This window comes from Macaca nemestrina, chromosome 11 (assembly GCF_043159975.1).
Source record: "Macaca nemestrina isolate mMacNem1 chromosome 11, mMacNem.hap1, whole genome shotgun sequence".
NCBI lineage: Eukaryota > Metazoa > Chordata > Mammalia > Primates > Cercopithecidae > Macaca > Macaca nemestrina.
In genome coordinates this window covers 18,176,584-18,197,000 of record NC_092135.1, presented here as the reverse complement: position 1 = coordinate 18,197,000, position 20,417 = coordinate 18,176,584, and the positions used below count along the sequence as shown (strand labels likewise).

At 40.6% G+C, this 20,417-nt stretch overlaps 1 protein-coding gene across 3 annotated transcripts in view; it reads left to right on the top strand.

Moving 5' to 3' along the window:
• Window positions 1-20,417, top strand: part of LOC105492540 (NCK associated protein 5) — an 891,224-nt gene that overhangs the window by 578,380 nt on the left and 292,427 nt on the right. For all 3 annotated transcript variants that reach the window (XR_011610241.1, XM_071073805.1, XM_071073806.1), the window contains exon 7: window positions 16,890-17,039. Coding sequence is in view for 2 of the 3 variants with exons in the window: in XM_071073805.1 (XP_070929906.1) it covers window positions 16,890-17,039 (150 nt within the window). In the remaining variant the exon portion in view is untranslated. The remainder of the gene's footprint in view (window positions 1-16,889; window positions 17,040-20,417) is intronic.

The window sequence follows — 20,417 nt, the reverse complement described above, 5'->3', positions numbered from 1 at the left end:
GGTACTCTTGCAGCATCATCTCATTTGAACCTCATATTAACCTTTCGAAATAGAAAGGGCAGAAAGTGCAAGTTCACCTCTCTGGTGAAGAACCTGAGTTTGACACAGGCAGTTGACTTTCTCAGGTCATACAGTGAGTGAGGCTGCGAGTGGACTTGATCTTTTAATTCCAAGTCCCATTTCTTGGAAGCATGGCATTAATTACTTTCTACACCAGTGACTCTCAAATTTGACTGTGCCTTGGAATCATCCAGAGAGTTAAAAACAAAACAAAACAAAAACACTAATGTGCTGGTTCCACCCTAAGGATCCTGATTTAATCGGTCTGGGATGTGGCCTGGGCATGAGGATTTTTTAAATTTCCGCAGGCCTATTCTAATATGCAGCCTGGGTTAAGAATCTTTATGGACTGGGTGCAGTGGCTCACACCTGTAATCCCAGCACTTTGGGAGGCTGAAACGGGTAGATTAGTTGAGTCCAGGAGTTCCAGACCAGCCTGGGCAACATGGTGAAACCCTGTCTCTACAAAAAATACAAAAAATTAGCTGAGTGTGGTGATGCATGCCTGTAGTCCCAGCTACCTGGGAGGCTGAGGTGGGAGGATCACCTGAGCCTGGGAGGTCCAGGCTGGAGTGAGCCATGATGGCCCCACTGTACTCCAGTCTGGGCGACACAGACCCTGAAAAAAAAAAAAAAAAAAGAAAGAAAAGAAAAGAAAGGAAAGGAAATCATTGTACTGTAAGGCATTAGGCTTGACTGTATGTTTCTCTTTTCTTGCTCACCGTGCGAAAGCTTCCTGTGGCTGTGGTCTCATTTTTCACTAACCCACCACCAGCCTCTACCCTAGAGTGGCCAGCCTATGCATTGTGCGTAGGAGACATACAAAGCTTCTGGAGAAGATGGGAGTCAAGTTGGTCTTTGAAAGAGGGTAAAATTCAGGTAAATGGGAATATCCTTTGGTCTGTGGGTTCTCTGATAAGAGACACCAGAGGGTCATGGGCACTGTGAGGCAAGAAGGCAGAGGACTATGGGTATTCTGGTGAAAGGAAGCAGAGAACGTTGGATAAGTTTAAAGCCTTCAGAGGCCAACAGCCTAGATTCAGATCATCACTGGGCAGCCACTCACAAGCGGCCTGATGTTTCGGGAGTTACTTAACTTCTCAGGGCTCTGAGGAGTTCACTCCCAGCAATGTTTGAAGCATGGGTTGGTAGGAAGCTCGTTGCTGGGGAGGAAGTGGGTATGGGGCAGCGAGGTCAGTGGGTCACTCAGAAAAGTGACTAGGGCATGGGGTGGGCCCTGTTCAGAGACCCTAGACTAGACTGGGTGAGTGAGAACTAGCAGAGGTGTCTGAGGAAGCAGAGTGTGGAGGAAAACTCTGCTGCTGGAAAAGCGTTCGTAGAAATAGAAAATCATTTCATCTGCATTAGTAGGAGGACATTATGGCCTAAATGAAAAAAAGACAGGACTCTAAATTTGCCCTAGTTAGTGGTGCCTGCTAACTGAGCTTGAGGCCTATTTTCCTTTTTAAAAAATTGAACAATTAGCACGTGTTAGAGAGTTACCAAACTGAGACTTTTTTCTTGACATAATGACAGGCCCTGGAAATTCAGTGGAAGCTTGGCAGAGAGGATGTGGGCAGCCAGTCCCCAGGGCTGATTCTCACAGCGAACCCCTCTCAGCCCCACAAGTTCAAATCATTATGCGTAGAGCTGAGTTTCTAGAGTGGCCCGAACCATAATTGCTTCTGACTGTCCCATCAGTGTCTGGCATAATCTTTGACACACAGGACTGCTATGTTTGCTGGGTTGAAAGAGAGATGGAGAACCGGGTAGCATCCTTACAGCTTAGTGGGAGTTATTGCCAGAATGCTTCAGGGTTGTGGTGGGCAGGAGTCTATAAAGTGATCATCCAAGATCTTAGAGATGAGGGCTGCTTCAGAGAGGTTGGATAATCTCATATTTATTCGTGTAGCCAAGACAGGCCGTGTTTACCAACTATTGTCATACTGATGTGCACTATGTGGCCAGCATCTGTCTGGTTTCTAAGGAAAGAGCTATGGTGTGACACAGGCGGGTCAGTCACCATGTGGGGTGAACAGGATGGTTAACAGTCTTAGGTGCTCAGGAGGAGGAATAGTAGGCAAGACAGGTAATTTGAAGTCACTGACTCTCAGAGCTAAACGTTACCTCCGGCATCCAACCGCCTCATTTTGCCTGTAAGGAAATGATGTCACAGATATTCCCAGTAGCTTTACCAAAGTCATACCACCCACGCGTGGCAGACCTGGAACCAGCATCCAGCTCAGTGGATAGTTTTCTACTTCCCTCTCCCTATGATTGTGGCAACAGATGTACTTGGTTGCCTAACACTAAGATGGCTTGGTGAAATCTAGAAGACTATTCAGTTGGAATAATTTGGAGGAGCCTTTCTGGGAGAGCCATTTGTCACGAGAACCACAGCTTGGCCAGTTTGTTATTCTGTAAACGCAGAGATTTTGCATGAAGAAACTGGTTACACAAGTTTTGGATGCACTTTTCTATTGCTTTTTCACATACATATTCTGACTTTTCTAATTGCTTTGAGGATCATACTTATTTCCTGCTAATTTATCTAAATTTCCTTTCCTCTCTTACCAAGATGAATCATCTGGCAGGCTTACAGCTGTCTTCGCCAAGTAGCTCTTTGCCTGTCTACTCCCACTGAGGCTGTGAGTGGTTTGTCAGAATGTACATCCCACTATGTGACAAAGAAGCACCTCAAGTGATAGCTTCCTGCCACTTTCAGGGGTTAGGGGTAAAAATATAGTTTTAACGTCAAAAAGTACACCAGGACAGTATTACTAGCAAAAGTGTCTTCAGTACAAATCCTCAAGCAATTCACCCCTACCCTATGCACTGAGTTTTGCCTGACTAGAGACAGCAGGTACTAGAAGAAGTGTAGCCTTCTTGCTTTATCCTTAAGTTCCATTTAGGTGCAAATAGGTGGAGCTTCTCTCTTTTCTGACATGAACCCCCAAGAGAATGAACTATGTAATTTATCTCTGACTTTCAAAAGTCGTGTAGTTAATGCATCTTATTCAAGCTCTTCTTTTAGGTAACCCCAGAATGGAAGAAGGTGGGAGGAATAGAGTACCTTGATTGGGAGTTGGTCTCTGAGTCTCCAGAAATTCCCAGGGCATCTTAGGGCAGAAAACTATTTATGGCTTAAAAGTTGATTTGCTCCTATGTGAGAAGATGCATGTGGCAGAGGGTGTCATTTAAAGGATAAGCGTGCAAAATCTCATTTTCTAAGAGAGAAAATCAATTCAGTGGTGCTTTTATCTTCTGTGCAAATATCCTATTGGTTTTTTGCTTTATGTCTATGGTGCCAAAATACTTGTTTAAAAAATGTTTTCTATTGAAAATACTTAGGAATAGTTAACTAGTTCAGCAATACTCTTACTCCCAGTATCATCAGAGGTAAAGCATCAGCATATTCACCAACATTGAACATTTACTGAATGCCTTCTGTGTTGTGCAGTGTGTGGTGATAGGGATGTCATATAGAAAACGTTATTCCTGCCTCTGAGAATCTTACATTATAACTGTGACCTGGTGAATTGCATACAGTATCTACTTACTGAACTTGGACTGAGAATTTCCCTTCTCCATAGGAGCTATGTATTATTATTATCATTATTATTTCATTTAAACACTTAAAGAATTCTTTCTTTATAGAAGCAGTTGCTTTTTAATCAGTTCATTTTAATAAGCTTAGAAGATATTTAACTATTTATTTGCCAGCAATTGCCACACACACAAAAATGGTATGATATTGACCGCGTTTTCTAAAACAAAAATTTGAGTGCCTTGGTCATCTGGAGAACAGCTAGATAGTTGTTTTTTTATTTTGTTTTCAATTTTTTAATTGAAAAAATAAAATTGTGTATATATTATGATACATAACATGATGTTTTAATACACGCACATTGTGAATGGCCAGATCAAGCTAATTAACATATGCATTAGCTCACATACTTATCATTTTTTGTGGTGAGAACACTTAAAATCTACACCTTTGGCAATTTTCAAGTATACATTGTTGTTAAGTATACTTAACTCTTTTTTTTTTTTTTTTGGAGATGGAGTCTCACTCTGTTGCCCAGGCTGGAGTGCAGTGGTGCAATCTTGGCTTAGTGCCACCTATGCCTCCCAAGTTCAAACAATTCTCCTGCTTAGCCTCCCGAGTAGCTGGGATTACAGGTGCGTGCCACCATGCCTGGCTAATTTTTTGTATTTTCAGTAGAGATGGGGTTTCACCATGTTGGCCAAGTTGGTCTTGAACTCCTGACCTCGTGATCCACCCGCCTCAGCCTCCCAAAGCGCTGGGATTACAGGTGTGAGCCACTGCGCCTGGTCTCCTATCTGAATGAAATTCTGTATCCCTTGACCAATATCTCCCCAACCCCTGCTTCTACCCAAACCCTTAGTAATTGCTAGTCTATTCTCTGATTCTGAGTTCATCTTCTTTAGATTCCACATGTAGTTGAGATCATGTGATATTTGTCTTTCTGTGCCTGGCTTATTTCACTTAACATAATGTCCTCCAGGTTCATCCATTTTGTGACAAAACGGGTAGGAAAATTTTATGTTGGCATAAATTTATTTTGATTAAAATTCTATCGGGGAATCTCAGACACATGGCTGCTGCAGCTGAGTACAATAGACAGCAGTACTCTAGCCACCCACCTACCATTTACAACTCAGTGACTGAGATGTCACTGCCTTCTGGGATGGCCCTTGCTCAGTCCCTGAGCTCAGCTTCCCTGTGGAAGCCCTTTGGCTTCCCTACCCTGTGAATTCCTTTAGAAAACAGGTAAAGGGGGATTGAATTTGAATTGCAAATTTCAACCTTAAGTTATGAGGTTTTTTTTGTTTTTTTCTTTCCCTGACTCTAAGCATTTAAGTATAACTATTACCCACTGAAATTCCCTATCTACGTGGCATTCTTACCTTCTTTTTTTGGTCATACTCAGACAACTATCCGTGGGCTACAAGGACATAATTTCTGTTATTAGTCTTCTTAGATGTCCAGCCACCTGAAGCATACCTTTAATGAAAATCTAGGGGGACTTTTCACCCCATTCTCTTCCACAGTCGAGTTTCCCTTTATGTAAAGTGGCTTTAGAATTGAAGCTATGTTTTTAGGGAAATAAATGTTGCTGATAGATGGAGCAGGCAGTAAAAGCATCATCTGAAAATTTATTAGTGTAACTCCATGGATCCGTTCAATATAGAAGATGGTCGGCAATGTTGAGGAGGGTTTTGAGTGAAGAGTAATGTGGAGGAGATGTGGATTGATATGTCAATGGTCGTGGGTTCATATTAGAGCCATAAAGAAAACACTTTGTTCTCTTATCCATCATACACATTTAATCTTGGGGATTTTACCATGTGCTTAGTTCACTTTGTAAGTCAAATCCAGAGATGAAAAAGAAGAGTTTTATATGTTTTGCCTGACAGTAGTAATGTTAAACTGTGAACAAATTGGGATGTTCTTTTAAAATCCTGTGATTTATCTGACGCTATTTTTCCCTCTTTAAAATTTAGTATGCTTGTGCCGAACAAAAGCTGCTAGCAATCCCTGGGAACGTTGTTATGGTATTTGCTGAAGTGCTATCTAAAGTGACAATATATTCTGCACACCCTCCCCACCACCAGAAAACAAATGAGTAAATAAATCACAGAAGCTGAAGCAACCAGGGCACGCTGCAGCGGCTGTCAGCCAGACGGCTGGCCTCTCTGCGTTTCCATTTAGCTCCTGTTATGGTGCGTGTTTATGTTTTGAACTAATTGAGTCATCATTAACTATGGAAGTGGTCGTGGTTTGTTAAACTATTCTGCTGGTAGTCATCTGAGGCCAGACCTGACATGTCTGATATGAACACCAGCTCCATAGAGGAATGGCCTGGGAGCCTTGGGAGAAACGCCGCCCGCAGCATGGTTCACGGTTGGCTAAAGATCACAGATTCTCGGATGGAATTACTACCATTAGGGATAGATCTGTATGTGCATGTCAAAGTCCAAAAGAGGTCACCGAGTCTGCGGAAAGAGCATGACGTCCAAAATCAGAACTGTATTTAAATTCTGGCTCTGCCACTTACTGTTAAACAGGTCACCTAGCAACCCATTGGAGGCTGTTCCTTGTCCAGAATATTTGCCCTATATCGCCCTTACCATATGTAAAATGGTATGTCTGAACTCACTTGGTTTAACCCTGAGATGTTATACAAATATGAATCGTTATTCATTATGTCTTTTGTGTTCTGGAAAGAGCCTGATCTCTGCCTCATATGAACAGTCCTAAATTAGAGCTTTTTATATTTTTGCTATGAATTAGTAGGTGGATTTGACACATGGTTAGATACTCAAAATGAACAAGTTCTGTTTTAACTTCTACAACTGACTAGTTCCTAAAGTTGTATATTTCTTCCTATCCCCGTAATTTCATTTTGCCATCAAGTTAAAAAACTGTAAGTACTTTAGAGTTTTTCCCCCTACAGTGCTAAGATTTAAGGATAGTCCCCATCAGAAAAGTAGTGAATGAGTTGGAAACAGAGGGTAACTGTTATTACCATCAGGATACGTGCAGTGTTACTACATGGATGCTTTGTGTCCACCGTCAGAGTTAAAAACAATAATAATAAAAATAGATGAGTGAATTGTCTTTATTTTTTTAAGGCCTTGCAACCAGGAGCCACTTGGGATTATTCTTCCCATAAGCAAATGCCATTAGAAAGGGCTCTTATTAGGCATGATTTTTGGAAAGTGTTAGGAATATCTTTCACTAAACTCTCACTGGTCTTTTGTTTCTTACAGGTAGCTTTAACCTTAGGGCCCAAGACAAGTACACAGCAAAAAGAGAAAGATTTTTTTTTTTCCCCCAAGAAGGTGAGGAAATGGGAAGATAGAAATACACTTCTGGAAAAGAAGCACAGAAGTTTTATTATTCAGGGAATCTTCTAGGCAGATCTAATCTTAATGAAATTATGTATTAAAAACCCCTGAACTTCAGCAGTGTTTTAAGTATTTATCCTTCAAAGTTGAGTTTTTACAGATGATCAAAGTTGTATAAATTTAAAGCGAGAAGAGACCTTTGAGTGAGTCTATGTTTGTACATTTTATTTTATGGATGAAGAAATTGAGGGACAGAGAATTTATGTGATAACTAAAATTATACAGCTGGCTAGTGGCAGAGCTAGGAGGGAATGCAGATTTCTTACTTCTACTTGTTCTAAGGCTTACTAAAAATGGGGCTAGATGTCTCTACCCTGGAGAAGAATAGACTTTTAGATCCTAGTGAGATGGTGCTTGATGATTCGCAAGAAGGTTGACTGTCAAATAAAATACCAAAGTATGTCCGAATGTGATGTTTACTGCCTAGCCCATCTGCCATAATTTGGGATTCTTCAGTTATCTTCATAGTCCTGGAGTCACAGTCCTAGAGTCACTCCCCGAGTGATGGTGTAGAAGGCAGAAGGGTCACCGTGTTGAGGTTAGACCTTTGTACACAAAACTAGGCAACCATATCCACCTAGTGGAACTGAGTATTGGGGTTGGGATGAAAATGCTCCAACTTTTCTTCTTACTTTTCTTATGACAGAAATTGTGAGCCTATTGTGACAACAAATTGCCATTCTTCTACCTCATTTGGGACACTGAGGGGCAGATTTCTCTATTTAATTAAAACAAGGGGCAAGCAGGCATTGGTTTTAAATTACTAAGGCTTTTTTTTTTTTTTTTTTTTTTTTTTTTTTGAGATGGACTCTCGCTGTGTCACCAGGCTGGAGTGCAGTGGTGCAATACTGGCTCACTGCAACCTCCACCTCCCGGGTTCAAGTGATTCTCCCGCCTCAGCCTCCCGAGTAGCTGGGACTACAGGCCCATGCCACCACACCCAGCTAATTTTTGTGTTTTTTTAGTAGAGACGGGATTTCACCATGTTGGCCAGGATGGTCTTGATCTCCGGACCTCGTGATCCACCCGCCTCAGCCTCCCAAAGTGCTGGGATTACAGGCGTGAGCCACAATGCCTGGCCAATTTTTGTATTTTTTTTAGTAGAGACAGAATTTCACCATGGTGGCCAGGATAGTCTTGATCTCTTGACCTCGTGATCCACCTGCTTCAGCCTTCCAAAGTGCTGGGATTACAGGTGTGAGCCACCACGCCCAGCCTAAATTACTAAGGCTTTCTGAGCAAAAGAGTTGTAGGCATATGTTTCCCTTGATTGTTGCAAACATAGAACCTGAGGCTCTCTTGGAGCCTCAATGCCCTTTGCTCTAGAAGCCACTGAAAGTAGTTACAGGCTGTTAATGCCATCTGCTTCTATGAAAAGGAACAGTCATAACATAGTGGGCCCTAGAGTCTCAGAACTCAAATATAAATTTTGAGGGGTCTCTCATCACTCGAAGGTAGAGTAGTTTGCATAGGACATCTATTACTGAAGGAGGGTTAGCAAGCTATAGGGAAATGTGTATCAGTTTGTTTGGTTACACCTACTGTTCCAGTGTACTATTAATAGCCACACCCACTCTTACTCTCCAGTGAATGTTGCTTTGGATGATTAATTATCTGCTCATTTTACTTATTAATAGTAGAAATTAAATCAAATGTGCCACCTCAAAAGCTTATCTAAAGTAAAAGTGATTTATGTTCTATGCTCAAGTGTCTTTGTCCAGAGGCACTTAATCTTGGATTAGAATTACCTGTAGTATTCTCTGAAATGAAAGATTCCTGGCCCCACTGCCAGGTATTGTGAGTCACTAGGGCCAGAGTGCACCAAGGAATCTGCATTTTTAACAAGCAGCATTTCTTCTCCTCCCCCAGCCCCTGTCAACTCTGATGCTGGTGGCTGAACATTGAAATAAGGAAATACTGGTTGTCACTATTAGAGGAAGTGCATACTAAAGAATTAGAATTGTGGACCGCCTACGAACTGTGGGTTCTCATTTTGTGGGACTGTTGTTTTAACAATGGTTATTTCATCTCCTGCTTAGCCTATTGCAGCAACATCTTGTTTTTCTGACATGTGTTAACTTCCCCAACCCATTCACGCTGTATGAGAGAGAGATTTCAGAACTCAAATCTGACCATGTTACCCTCACTGCTACCATACTTGAAAGTAGTCAGTGGCGTTCCATTCAATGGCCTCTCATTTTCCTGAGGGTAAAGACAAAACTCCTTGACAAGTGGCCTGGCCCCATCTGCCCATCCAGCCTCATCTCCCTCCCCAGAAACCCTGGCCTACTTTTGGACTTCTCAGTTGCCCTCCCCTCTTCTCATATCATGGTTATTTCCTGGTTAACTCTCACTGTGCCTTCGGATCTCACCTCAGTCGGGAAAACCTCTCCCAGCCTCTCATTTATATCACTGTATTATCTGTTCTCAAAGCACCTTCAGACTCTTCCTCACAGCACACACTACAGTGCTCTTTTATGTTTGCTCCTCATATTTTGATTAATCGCTATCTTCCGCAAGACTGTAAGCTCCATGAGAACAGGGGCCACCCGTGTTTTTATTCACTTTTGTATGCCTGGCATCTTCCTCAGTGCCTAGCATATAGGAACTGCTCAGCAAATATTAAAGGAATAGCTTGATTAATGAATTACGGAATAACCTTATGGAACATTGATTGAGTCCTCCTGTGTCCTGGAATGGGGAAAGCCAATGACTAGAAGATGAAGAAGTCACCCTGACACATTTTGGGGAAGGGTATAGACTGAGGAGCAGCTGGCCATCCATGAAGGGCCATTCTGCCCTCTCTTAGGACTAACCGGGCTTCCTGGGATGCCGTCTGAGTTCAGTTGATGCATTCCAGGGCTTTGTGTTGATTGATGTTATTTTACATAGGCCTGACGATGTTGACTGCTTGAGAACAAAAGATGAGTGCTCCCCCAAATGTGAATCATTCCCCTGGTTACCTAACACTTAGAGAAACTTACAGCTCTAAGGATTGCTTTGTGTACCAACAAGGTGAAATTTAATTTAAACCCTTCGATGCAAACTGAGCTCCTAAATCTTTAGCTTTCTGAGTCGTAGCTGGTATTTGTTGAGGCAAACAAGCTTATGGTCTCAATCATATATGAAATATGTCGGGAGTAAAAGTTGTTTGTATGGTAGCCTCACTTTTGTAGAATTCACTCTTGATTAAACGCCATAAAAATGAAAACAGGTCACCTCTAAAATCAACTTATTCTCTTCAACTTTGGCATCCTCGTGAGTGGGCCTGGTTTATTTTTCTTATTTCCCTCGAAGAGGTTCATAAGACGAATACACAGTATTTAGCACTACACATTTTTGACTCTCTCTCTTTTACCCTTTTCACTGTGTATATCTCAGATTCTTAATTGGCAAAGGACCTAAAATTTCTATTTTTTTTTTCTGGTTAAAGTGAGTTATTTATTTTTGGATAGAATCCATATACTTGATTTTTAAAAATACTGTCATGTTTTTATGAGTGTAAGATACATCCAGCTGCTATTCTATCTAAAATGGACTATGGTGATCTGTGAACAGGATATAGCCACATTTCTCTCCGCTCTCTCAGGTCTTCCCTCTACTTCTGTCTCTCCACCTGTTTGTTTCTTTTGCTCATTCACTTACTCTAAATATGTCCCTTCCATTTTCTCTCTTTCCCAATGTTACATTATACTCTAATACTCTCATTGGTAAATGACTAAGGAAATGAAAGGTTAAGCTTAAATGATTAAGAAACAAGAGAGAACCCCACCTTATGGATTTGCATCAGGGCATTTTATCATGTAGAGCACAGGCAAGTATGCCTTTAGGTCAGTGACTAGTCTGTGAGCAGCATGCGGACGTGGCTTTTGGTCCTGGGTGGCGTTATGTCAGAGCGGCTTTGAAGCCTCTTTGTCATGAACACATTGGCAGTCCTTACACCCCAGAACCATTCAAAGTGGCCCCGTGACTTCCAGCTGCCAGGATCTGTGTCAGAGAACACTTTTACGTGAGAACTACACAAAGCCTCACTGCCTCCAGCAGGCTGGAAGAGCCGGGAAATGAATGCCCCAAGAACTGGCCTCAACTAATGATTCCTCCACGGTTGGGGCACCAGCACCTCAGCTCTCTCACCCTGGGGTTAGATAATTCTTCCCTTCCTTGAGTCACTTCTCTACCTCCCTACTGGTATTTCCTGCATCTCCCAAATGAGCTACTTGTACTCAAATTCTTGTTCTCTAAGAATTTAGGCTAGACACGAATGATTTAGAAATGCTAACTGAGAAATTGAACTGTAAGTGATATATTTTACAGGGGGACGGGTGCAGTATGGCTCATGCCTGTAATCCAGCACTTTGGGAGGCTGAGGTGGGTGGATCACCTGAGGTCAGGAGTTACAGACCAGCCTGGCTAACATGTTGAAACCCCATCTTTACTAAATACACAAAAATCAGCCTGGTGTGGTAGCACATGCTTGTAATCCGAGCTACTCAGGAGGCTGAGGCAGGAGAATCACCTGAACCCGGGAGGCGGAGGTTGCAGTGAGCTGAGATCACACCACTGCACCCCAGCCTGGGTGACAGACGGAGACTCTGTGTCAAAATAAATAAATAAGTAAGTAAGTAAGTGATATTTTACAGGAAACTGTATTTTCCAAACCTTGGCTCCTCTACCAGTGCCCTTCATCCCCCGCCTTCTTGGCTTTAGAAATCTCTTCGTACATTCCCACCTTTGCTACTCTCTCTCGTGCTCCCTCTTCTCTTTAGTTCTTCAAACAACCTCATTTTTTTGTATTTTGAAAAAGGTTTCCACTTGCCTCCACAATGCCCTTCAGCCACAGTTCTTTAGATTTCCTTCCCTGCCAAACTTTCAAATGAGCATCTGAGAAAATTGCCTCTATTTTCTCCCTTTCTACTTTTTGCTTAACCACTGACAATTTGGGTACCATTGTCACACTTTAGTCAAATAGCTCTCAAGTTACCACTAACAACCTTCTTATTACAAAATGTAGAGGGACTTTTTTCTGTTCTCTTGTCATTTCTGCTACCACTGAGTGCCTTGACAATGTTTTCTTTCTGAAAACTGTATCTTGAGTAATTGAATTCTTAGAACTTTAACCCTGGAAGAGACATTGAGTCCAACTCATCACTTTATCTCTGGGGGAAACTGAGGCCTAAACAGTTGGAATGATTTGCCCAGAAAGTTCCAGAATTGTAAAATCTGAGCACTGAATTCAGGGCGTCTGACCCATTGTCCGTGGTAGATTCTGAACCACCATAAGAACTGCTTTTGGTAAGTCCTGACCTTCAACATATTCCTGATTTTCATTTCCTTCTGTATAAAGACTTTCCAACTAGTCTCCTAGCTCCTTCCTTCCACAGCCCATTCTCCACGGCAACAGTCAGGATGATGTTTCTAAAATGTAAATCAGAACCTACCACTCCTCTACCTCTAGACTTCAGTTCCTCTTTAGTGCACTTGGAATAAAATCCAAACTTCTTCCTGTGCCTCGCAAGACCTTCTATGGTCCAGCTCTCTTTCTGATCTCATTTCCTGCTAGCCTTCCTCTTGTAGTCGCTATGCTCCACCACAGACCCTCCCTCAGCTGGCCAGTAAGGCAGGCCTGGCCCGGCCATGAGTATTTGCTTTGCTAGTCCTTCTGCTGGGAATGCTGTTCCCCAAACCACTGCCCAGCTACTTCCTCCTCATTGTTTGGCCTTTGCTGTAATGGCCACCTCCTCACTCAGCCTCACTCTGTTGTTAGGACATCTAACATTGCCCCTAACCATACCACTCTCCATCACATGGTGTTATTTCCTTCATAGCATTTACCACCAGCTATTAATACATTATTACATTACTTACAGATTTGATTTGGAGTTTGTCATGTTTCCCAACATTAGAATATGATTTCATGGAATATAGGAATTTTGTCTTGTTTTCCACACTCCAGGCCCTAGATCAGCAAATTCCAGTCATCAGTGTCTAACAAAACATTTGTTGGATGAACAAATGAATGAATTGTGTCTGAATTTTTGTCTCATTTCCAAGCATCCTCTCTCCCTCTGTTTCTCCCCAATCCTATTACTCAACTATTCTCTCAAAAAAATTTTCTCTATTATAATCAAACTGATTTCCTTGTAAACCTGCAAGGACAAAACTTACTCTTGACTGGGAGCCTTTTAAAATTTTCTCTTTGACCAAACACCCACCCTATGCCTCTCTAACTATTTAAGTTGTATCACTGTGTTAGAGTATGAGTCACATTCAGTTTCCATGGAATCATGTCTCACAGCTTTCATTGACTGCCCTTTCTTCAAATTATGGAAAGTGACCCTTACATTTTATGTAATCTAAATACTCATATATAATCCATATTGTCTTTAATTATTTCTACATCATAATACCTGGGCACCATATCTAGGCACTTTAAGAGAGAGAGAGAGAGAGAGAGAGAGAGAGAAAGAGTGAGAGAGAGAGAAAGAGTGTGTGTGTGTGTGTGTGTGTGCGTGTGTGTGTGTGTGTTGAGAAAGAGTGTGTGTGTGTGTGTGTGTGCGTGTGTGTGTGTGTGTTTGAAGGGTAGGGCAGTGGCTCCTCATTATTTGCAAATTCTGCATTTGCAAATTTTCTACTCACAGAAATTTATTTGCGACCCGAAAATCAATACTTGTGTCACTTTTGTGGTCATTTGTGAACATAACGTGGAATGGTGAAAAATTAGTCCCCCAAGGTTCACGTTACTGGCTGAGATGGAGCAAGGCAGCACTGTGCCTTGTTGTTTTAGCTTTCATGCAATAAACTAGTGTCCTGTTTGTGGTCTATTTAGTGGTACGTTTTTTGTATTTTGTGCTTTTTGTTGGTGATTTCACTGAAATGGCCCTGAGTGTAGTGTTGAAGCTTTGTCTGGTGTTCCTAACCACACGTAGACTGTGATGTGCCCTACAGATAAAATACCTGTGTGTTAGATAAGCTTCCTTCAGGCATGAGTTACGGTGCTGTTGGCTGTTAGGTCAATGTCAATGAATCAATAGTATATGTTAAATGTAAGGTGTCTTTAAATAGAAATACACATAAAACAGGATTATATAATGGCTGGTTAATGAAAATGTGACCAGAGGCTCACAGGAACCTAACTCTGTATTTCCCGTAGGAACAATAATTTCACATTTCCTAAGTTGGTGTTCTGTTCATGAAAATTTTAGAGAACATAACTACTGTGAATAACAAGAATTCACTATATGGTGTGTGAGTATATATATGTTGGCATTAGCCTCATTTAGGAGTTTAGGAGACAAAGACATCAAGACTTATTGAAATTAAAGTTTGTCCAAGGCTAGGTGCGGTGGCTCAGGCCTGTAATCCCAGCACTTTGGGAGGCCGAGGTGGGTGGATCACCTGAGGTCAGGAGTTCAAGACCAGCCTGGCCAACCTGGTGAAACCCTGTCTCTACTAAAAATACAAAAACTATTTGGCCATGGTGGCAGGCGCCTGTAATCCCGGCTACTCGGGAGGCTGAGACAGGATATTCGCTTGAACCTGGGATGTGGAGGCTGCAGTGAGCCGAGATCATGCCGTTGCACTCCAGCCTGGGTGATAGAGCAAGTCTCCATTAAAAAAAAAAAAAAAGAGAGAGAGAAGAAGTTTGTCTAAGATCATTTGCCAAACTGCTAAATAAATGGTAGACCTGAAATCTGGCTGCCACATTCCGAAGTCTTTTGGCTTTTCATTTACCACCCCAGTGGCTTTTCTTTGTTTTAATTAGCTATTGAGCTCTGATTATTACAGGATACTTCTACAGACACACACATACACACACACACACACACACACACACACACACACAGAGTCATGCACCTCATAAAGATGTGGGTCAGTGACAGGCCGCATGTGTGATGCTGGTCTCTTAAGATTATACCATGATTTTACTGTACCTTTTCTATGTTTAGATATGTTTAGATACACAAACACTTGCCATTGTGTTACAGTTGCTTACAGTATTCAGTAGAGTAACACGGTATATAGGATTCTAACCTAGGTACCATATAGCCTGGGTGTATAGTAGGCTGTCCCATCTAGGTTTGTGTAAATACACTCTATGATGTTTACACAATGATGAAATCTCCTAAGGAATGTGTGACTGTGTATATGTGTATTTATTTGTATGTGTGGATATATGTATGTGTGTGTATATACATATGTATATGTGTAAAATATAAGTGGAATATGCTGAGTTGAATGAAAAACTACAGAAAAGTCAAATGAAGATAATTTTAAAACAGCTTGCTTCATAAACCTAGGTTAGTGTTTATTTACAGTCATCCCAAACTACAAAAGAGAAGTAAAACTACCTCTTTGTTTAGGAACAATATATACAAACGTCATCTTTTTTATCATGGAAATGTAAGTCTGACAGGTGGCCAAACCCTAAAAATTCAAAGCTATAAAATTGCTTCCATAACCTGGACTTGTTTCCTGGCCTGTGGATGTACATCTTAAACTTGCCTGTCATTTATCTGAGCTGAACTCACACCTGCGCATGGTATACAGTTAGGCATGCTTAGGTCTAATTTCCTAAAGAACTACAACCTTTCTAATCAGTTACGCATTTACATATACAGAGATGACAGGAGGAATTAGATCCTGAAATCTGTGCATAACAGGTTCACATGGATGAATTCACTGACTTTGTGGTCTAAAGTGATTTATATATACACACATATACACTGATATATATGTGTGTGTAAATATATACATATACATTAAGACATATTTTTACATACTTTGTAATTTGTTTTCATCACTTAAATATTTTTGGAACTTTCAAAGCACCTTGATGAACACAGTTTGAAAATGCTGTGTTTTTTTTTTCTTCTTCTTGTGTTCTTCTTTTCTAAGTAGATTGTATGAGCTCCTTAAGGGTAAGAATGATATCTTTTGTGCTTCTGTATTTGCAAATAGATCTTAGCTTAGTACTAAAATATAGAGAAGTCTCTTACCACTGATAATCCAGTTTTGTGCAGATGGTTGATAACCAGCTACATTAAAGCAAAGATTTCTGCAGCATTGCGTATAGAATTAAATAGTGTAATGGAAGGATGTCACCTGGTCGTGGGGAGCAAGAGTCTCTCCATGCATAAAATAGATGTGTGTTTTTTTTTTAATATGGTTATCTCTTGATACTTCTTTTTCCCTTGAAAATGAGAGCCATTCATGAGGCTTAACTTAATACTTCTCAACTTTCAAAAAGCTTCCAGGGATAAGGTTGAGTGAGGGGCTTCCAACATTGAGTCAAGACAAAATAACGTTTTATGTCTGCCTCAAGGCCATAGTACGAACACTGAACAGTGTTACAGAAAGGGACTAAGGGATCCTTAAAAGTTGTGTCTTTATTGAGCTGAAAGAACTAATAGGTATGAGCTTTGAATTCTGAAATCACTCTTATTTCAGTATTTTGTGATATTTTACATTCTTTTAATTAAGTGGCTACATGTCCAGTGACTTTAATGATCCTATCTTGAGGAGCTATGCCTTTCACAAATCAAAGTATCAAAATTGATCTATTTTTCAGCAATTTACCGTACAGTTGAGTTTCATTGTGCAGATAAAATTGGATTAACCACATGACCACACCTGTGGCTTTGCTGGCTCAGTCACTTCTCCACCTGTGCAAAGGACATCTGCATTCAAAGATGGCGACCCAATGGCTTTGTCCTTCCAGGGTTCAGTAAAAATATCTACATTTTAAAAAATAAACCCCTCTCAGAATTTGTTTAGCAAATTCCCAGCCCCAGAAGAATGCACATGCAGGAGAAGGATTCCAGCCTTTTTAGCCTCCCACTCATGCTTATTTTTCAGTGGAGATTATTGAAAACAGTAATTCTTTCTTGCTTCAGGAAAAGCTGTCAGAGGAAGAGAGAAAACATAAGGAAGCTTTGGAAGATCTTCACATGGTGGTTGATGAGGATTCGAGGAGTGAAAGCAGCAGTACAGATGAGGGGAAAGAAAAGACCAAATTGCTATTAGAGAGATTGAAAGCTCTGGAGGTAAGAAATGAAGCAATTTTTACACTCTTCAAGAAAAATAAGTGTTCTGCTTCTTTTATTGGCACTGGTTTTCAGTGAGTATAAATCTTCCCTTTTCAGTTCTCCCACACTAATACGATCTATCATTTCCTACTGAGATTTGCCTACGATGAACAAAAAGTTAGCACTGAAAGGGTCTTGACTTTATATTGTTTTAAAAGGAGTACATAGGGCAGTAATTGATTTTAACTTAAATTCAGCCCTCAAACTGGATTAATTCCTAAAATTGCAAGCTCCTTGAGGTAAGGGGCTATGTGATATTTTACTTTGTTTTCGCGAGTAACTGGTAGAATGAATGAATGAATGAATGAATGAATGAATGAATGACTAAGCAAAATATTTAATAGTATGTAAAGATGATTGGACACACACAGAGAGATGTTAAGCAGTATAGTCATGTCTTTAAAAAAATATGCAGGAATTAAACGTGTAAAGCATCTAACAGTGGAACTGAAACTGGCTAAGGAGACTTAAGGAGATTTTTGGAGCACTGACATTCTCCAGATACCTCCAGATCAGTATATGATGACACTAGTCTGTTACTTAGTGGCATTTGACATGATTTCAAGTGTTAATTCATGAATTTTACAGCAGTCATGAAAGACCATTCCAGTTACTAGTTCTTGATTGAAATGTCGCATGCTTAAAGACTCAGCAAAGATTTTTTTTCTGTGAGTTCACTTACCTCCTTTCGATAAGCTTATAAAGGGCCTTCACCCAGCATCTAAAAACACAGTTCTACCATAGAGTCTACAGAATCCTGAAAACTCTACTAGCATAAAGGAATAAGACCTGGAGGCCGGGCACAGTGGCTCACGCCTGTAATCCTAGCACTTTGAGAGGCCGAGGCAGGCGGATCACGAGGTCAGGAGATCGAGACTATCCTGGCTAACACGATGAAACCCCATCTCTACTAAAAATACAAAAAATTAGCTGGGCGTGGTGGTGGGTGCCTGTAGTCCCAGCTAGTATGGAGGCTGAGGCAAGAGAATGGCGTGCACCTGGGAGGCGGAGCTTGCAGTGAGCAGATTGTGTGCCACTGCACTCTAGCCTGGGTGACGCACTCAAAAAAAAAGAAAAAAAAAAAAAAGAAGTCCTGGAGGGGTCTTGTTTTCTATGCTTGGTTTCTGCAGTGCTACCTCGGATCTACCACATTGTCTGTAATGAGCATATCCATTTTACACTAATTTCCTCGGTGATAATAAAGCAGAATGGTGAGATGATGCACTTTGAAGCCCAGTTCTTGGGATTTGGTTTGAATCCCTGTTCAACTACTTTCTAGCTTTGAAACCATCAGCGTTACTTAGGCTCCCCATGCCTCTGTTCCCTCAGCTGAAAGCATGGGGACAGTAATAGTAACTAGCTTTACAGGGAAGTAATGAGGATTACATGAGTAATTATTTTTTAAATGATGCCTGGTGCATAGTCTCTTTTATTCATCCATACCAAACCGACTCCTTTTCCTTAACTTTGTTCCTACTTATCTGGGCACAATGATTAATAATATAAGGACTGTGAATGAAAGAGTTTGGCTACTCCACACAGGTGTGACCAAAGGCAGACAGGTAAGCCAGTAGCTTCAAACACAGAGCAGAAGAAATATCAACTAAAGTAATCACTAGTAACTCCCTCTTGGCAAAGAGCTGGGAATCAGCCTTGTCTCCTCAAGGGTTCTCATTCTTTTGTCATTTTATGAAGATAGTCACTATAAAAGATAGGAAAGCCTTCTCAAGGGAAACTGAGGTTCCTATTTGAGTTTTAAGAAACTCATAGCTTTGTCTTGAGGTTGAATTAAATAGATTCACAATAGGAAAGAGTCGATATTACCATTTCTTACTCCCAGAGAACCAAGTACGTAAATCATTAGTTTTTGTTTATGGCTACAGAGAAAATTAATCTTAGTTCATGGCATTGTTAGAGACAAAAATGAAAAGGACATTTTACTTCATTAAGCTAAGAGGTCTTTAAAAAATGTATTTCCACACCAGTTAGAATGGTGATCATTAAAAAGTCAGGAAACAACAGGTGCTGGAGAGGATGTGGAGAAATAGGAACACTTTTACACTGTTGGTGGGACTGTAAACCAGTTCAACCATTGTGGAAGACAGTGTGGCAATTCCTCAAGGATCTAGAATTAGAAATATCATTTGACCCAGCCATCCCATTACTGGGGATATACCCAAAGGATTATAAATCATGCTGCTATAAAGACACATGCACACGTATGTTTATTGTGGCACTATTCACAATAACAAAGACTTGGAACCAACCCAAATGTCCATCAATGACAGACTGGGTTAAGAAAATGTGGCACATACACACCATGGAATGCTATGCAGCCATAAAAAAGGATGAGTTTGTGTCCTTTGTAGGGACATGGATGCAGCTGGAAACCATCATTCTCAGCAAACTATCGCAAGAACAGGAAACCAAACACCGCATGTTCTCACTCATAAGTGGGAATTGAACAATGAGAACACTTGGACACAGGAAGGGGAACATCACACACCAGGGCCTGTTGTGGGGTGGGGGGAGGAGGGAGGGATAGCATTAGGAGATATACCTAATATAAATGACAAGTTAATGGGTGCAGCACACCAACATGGCACATGTATACATATGTAACAAACCTGCACATTGTGCACATGTACCCTAGAACATAAAGTATAATAAAAAAAATGTATTTGGCAGCAAATGTTTCTTAAACTGTAGTGAGTAAAAGAGAAGCAGTATCTTTTTTCCTTACATAGAGTTCTTTACATTTCAGGCAACAGCTCTTGATTCCAGCATTAGTTGAATGCAATAGATAATATCTGTAAGTGCCATTAAGCCCCACTATTTTCTTTCATAAAACTATTTTATTTTTTAAATTTCCTATAGTCGTAGTGTCTCTGCTTGTTTCCTAAAATTCATTGTTCAATATTAAATGAACTTTCTCCTTGCCTTCACATCTTACTGTCTTCTACTTGAACATTATTTCATTTTATAACAAAGTATGTAAAATAAGAAATACAAATATATGTTTGTAAATATATCTAAATATGTCTTCTTATATAATATATAGATGTCTTTTTGTCATACATGTAATTCAATTTTCATATGAATTTTATATGCTACTTATTTTTTTTATTTTAAAATATTTTCTCCATATTCTCAGTGTCTAGTATCTTTGCATGAGTTAAACATCGTTGTGGGAAAATAGAGAACTGATTTTGACAGACTGCAGTCAGAGCTGGTCACAGACCCCATGTGGATTTTTATGCTTTAACGAAATGCTCCCTTGGAAGATTGCAAGGGAATTAATTATAATGTGTCAAAAATTACTTTGGCAAAATTTGA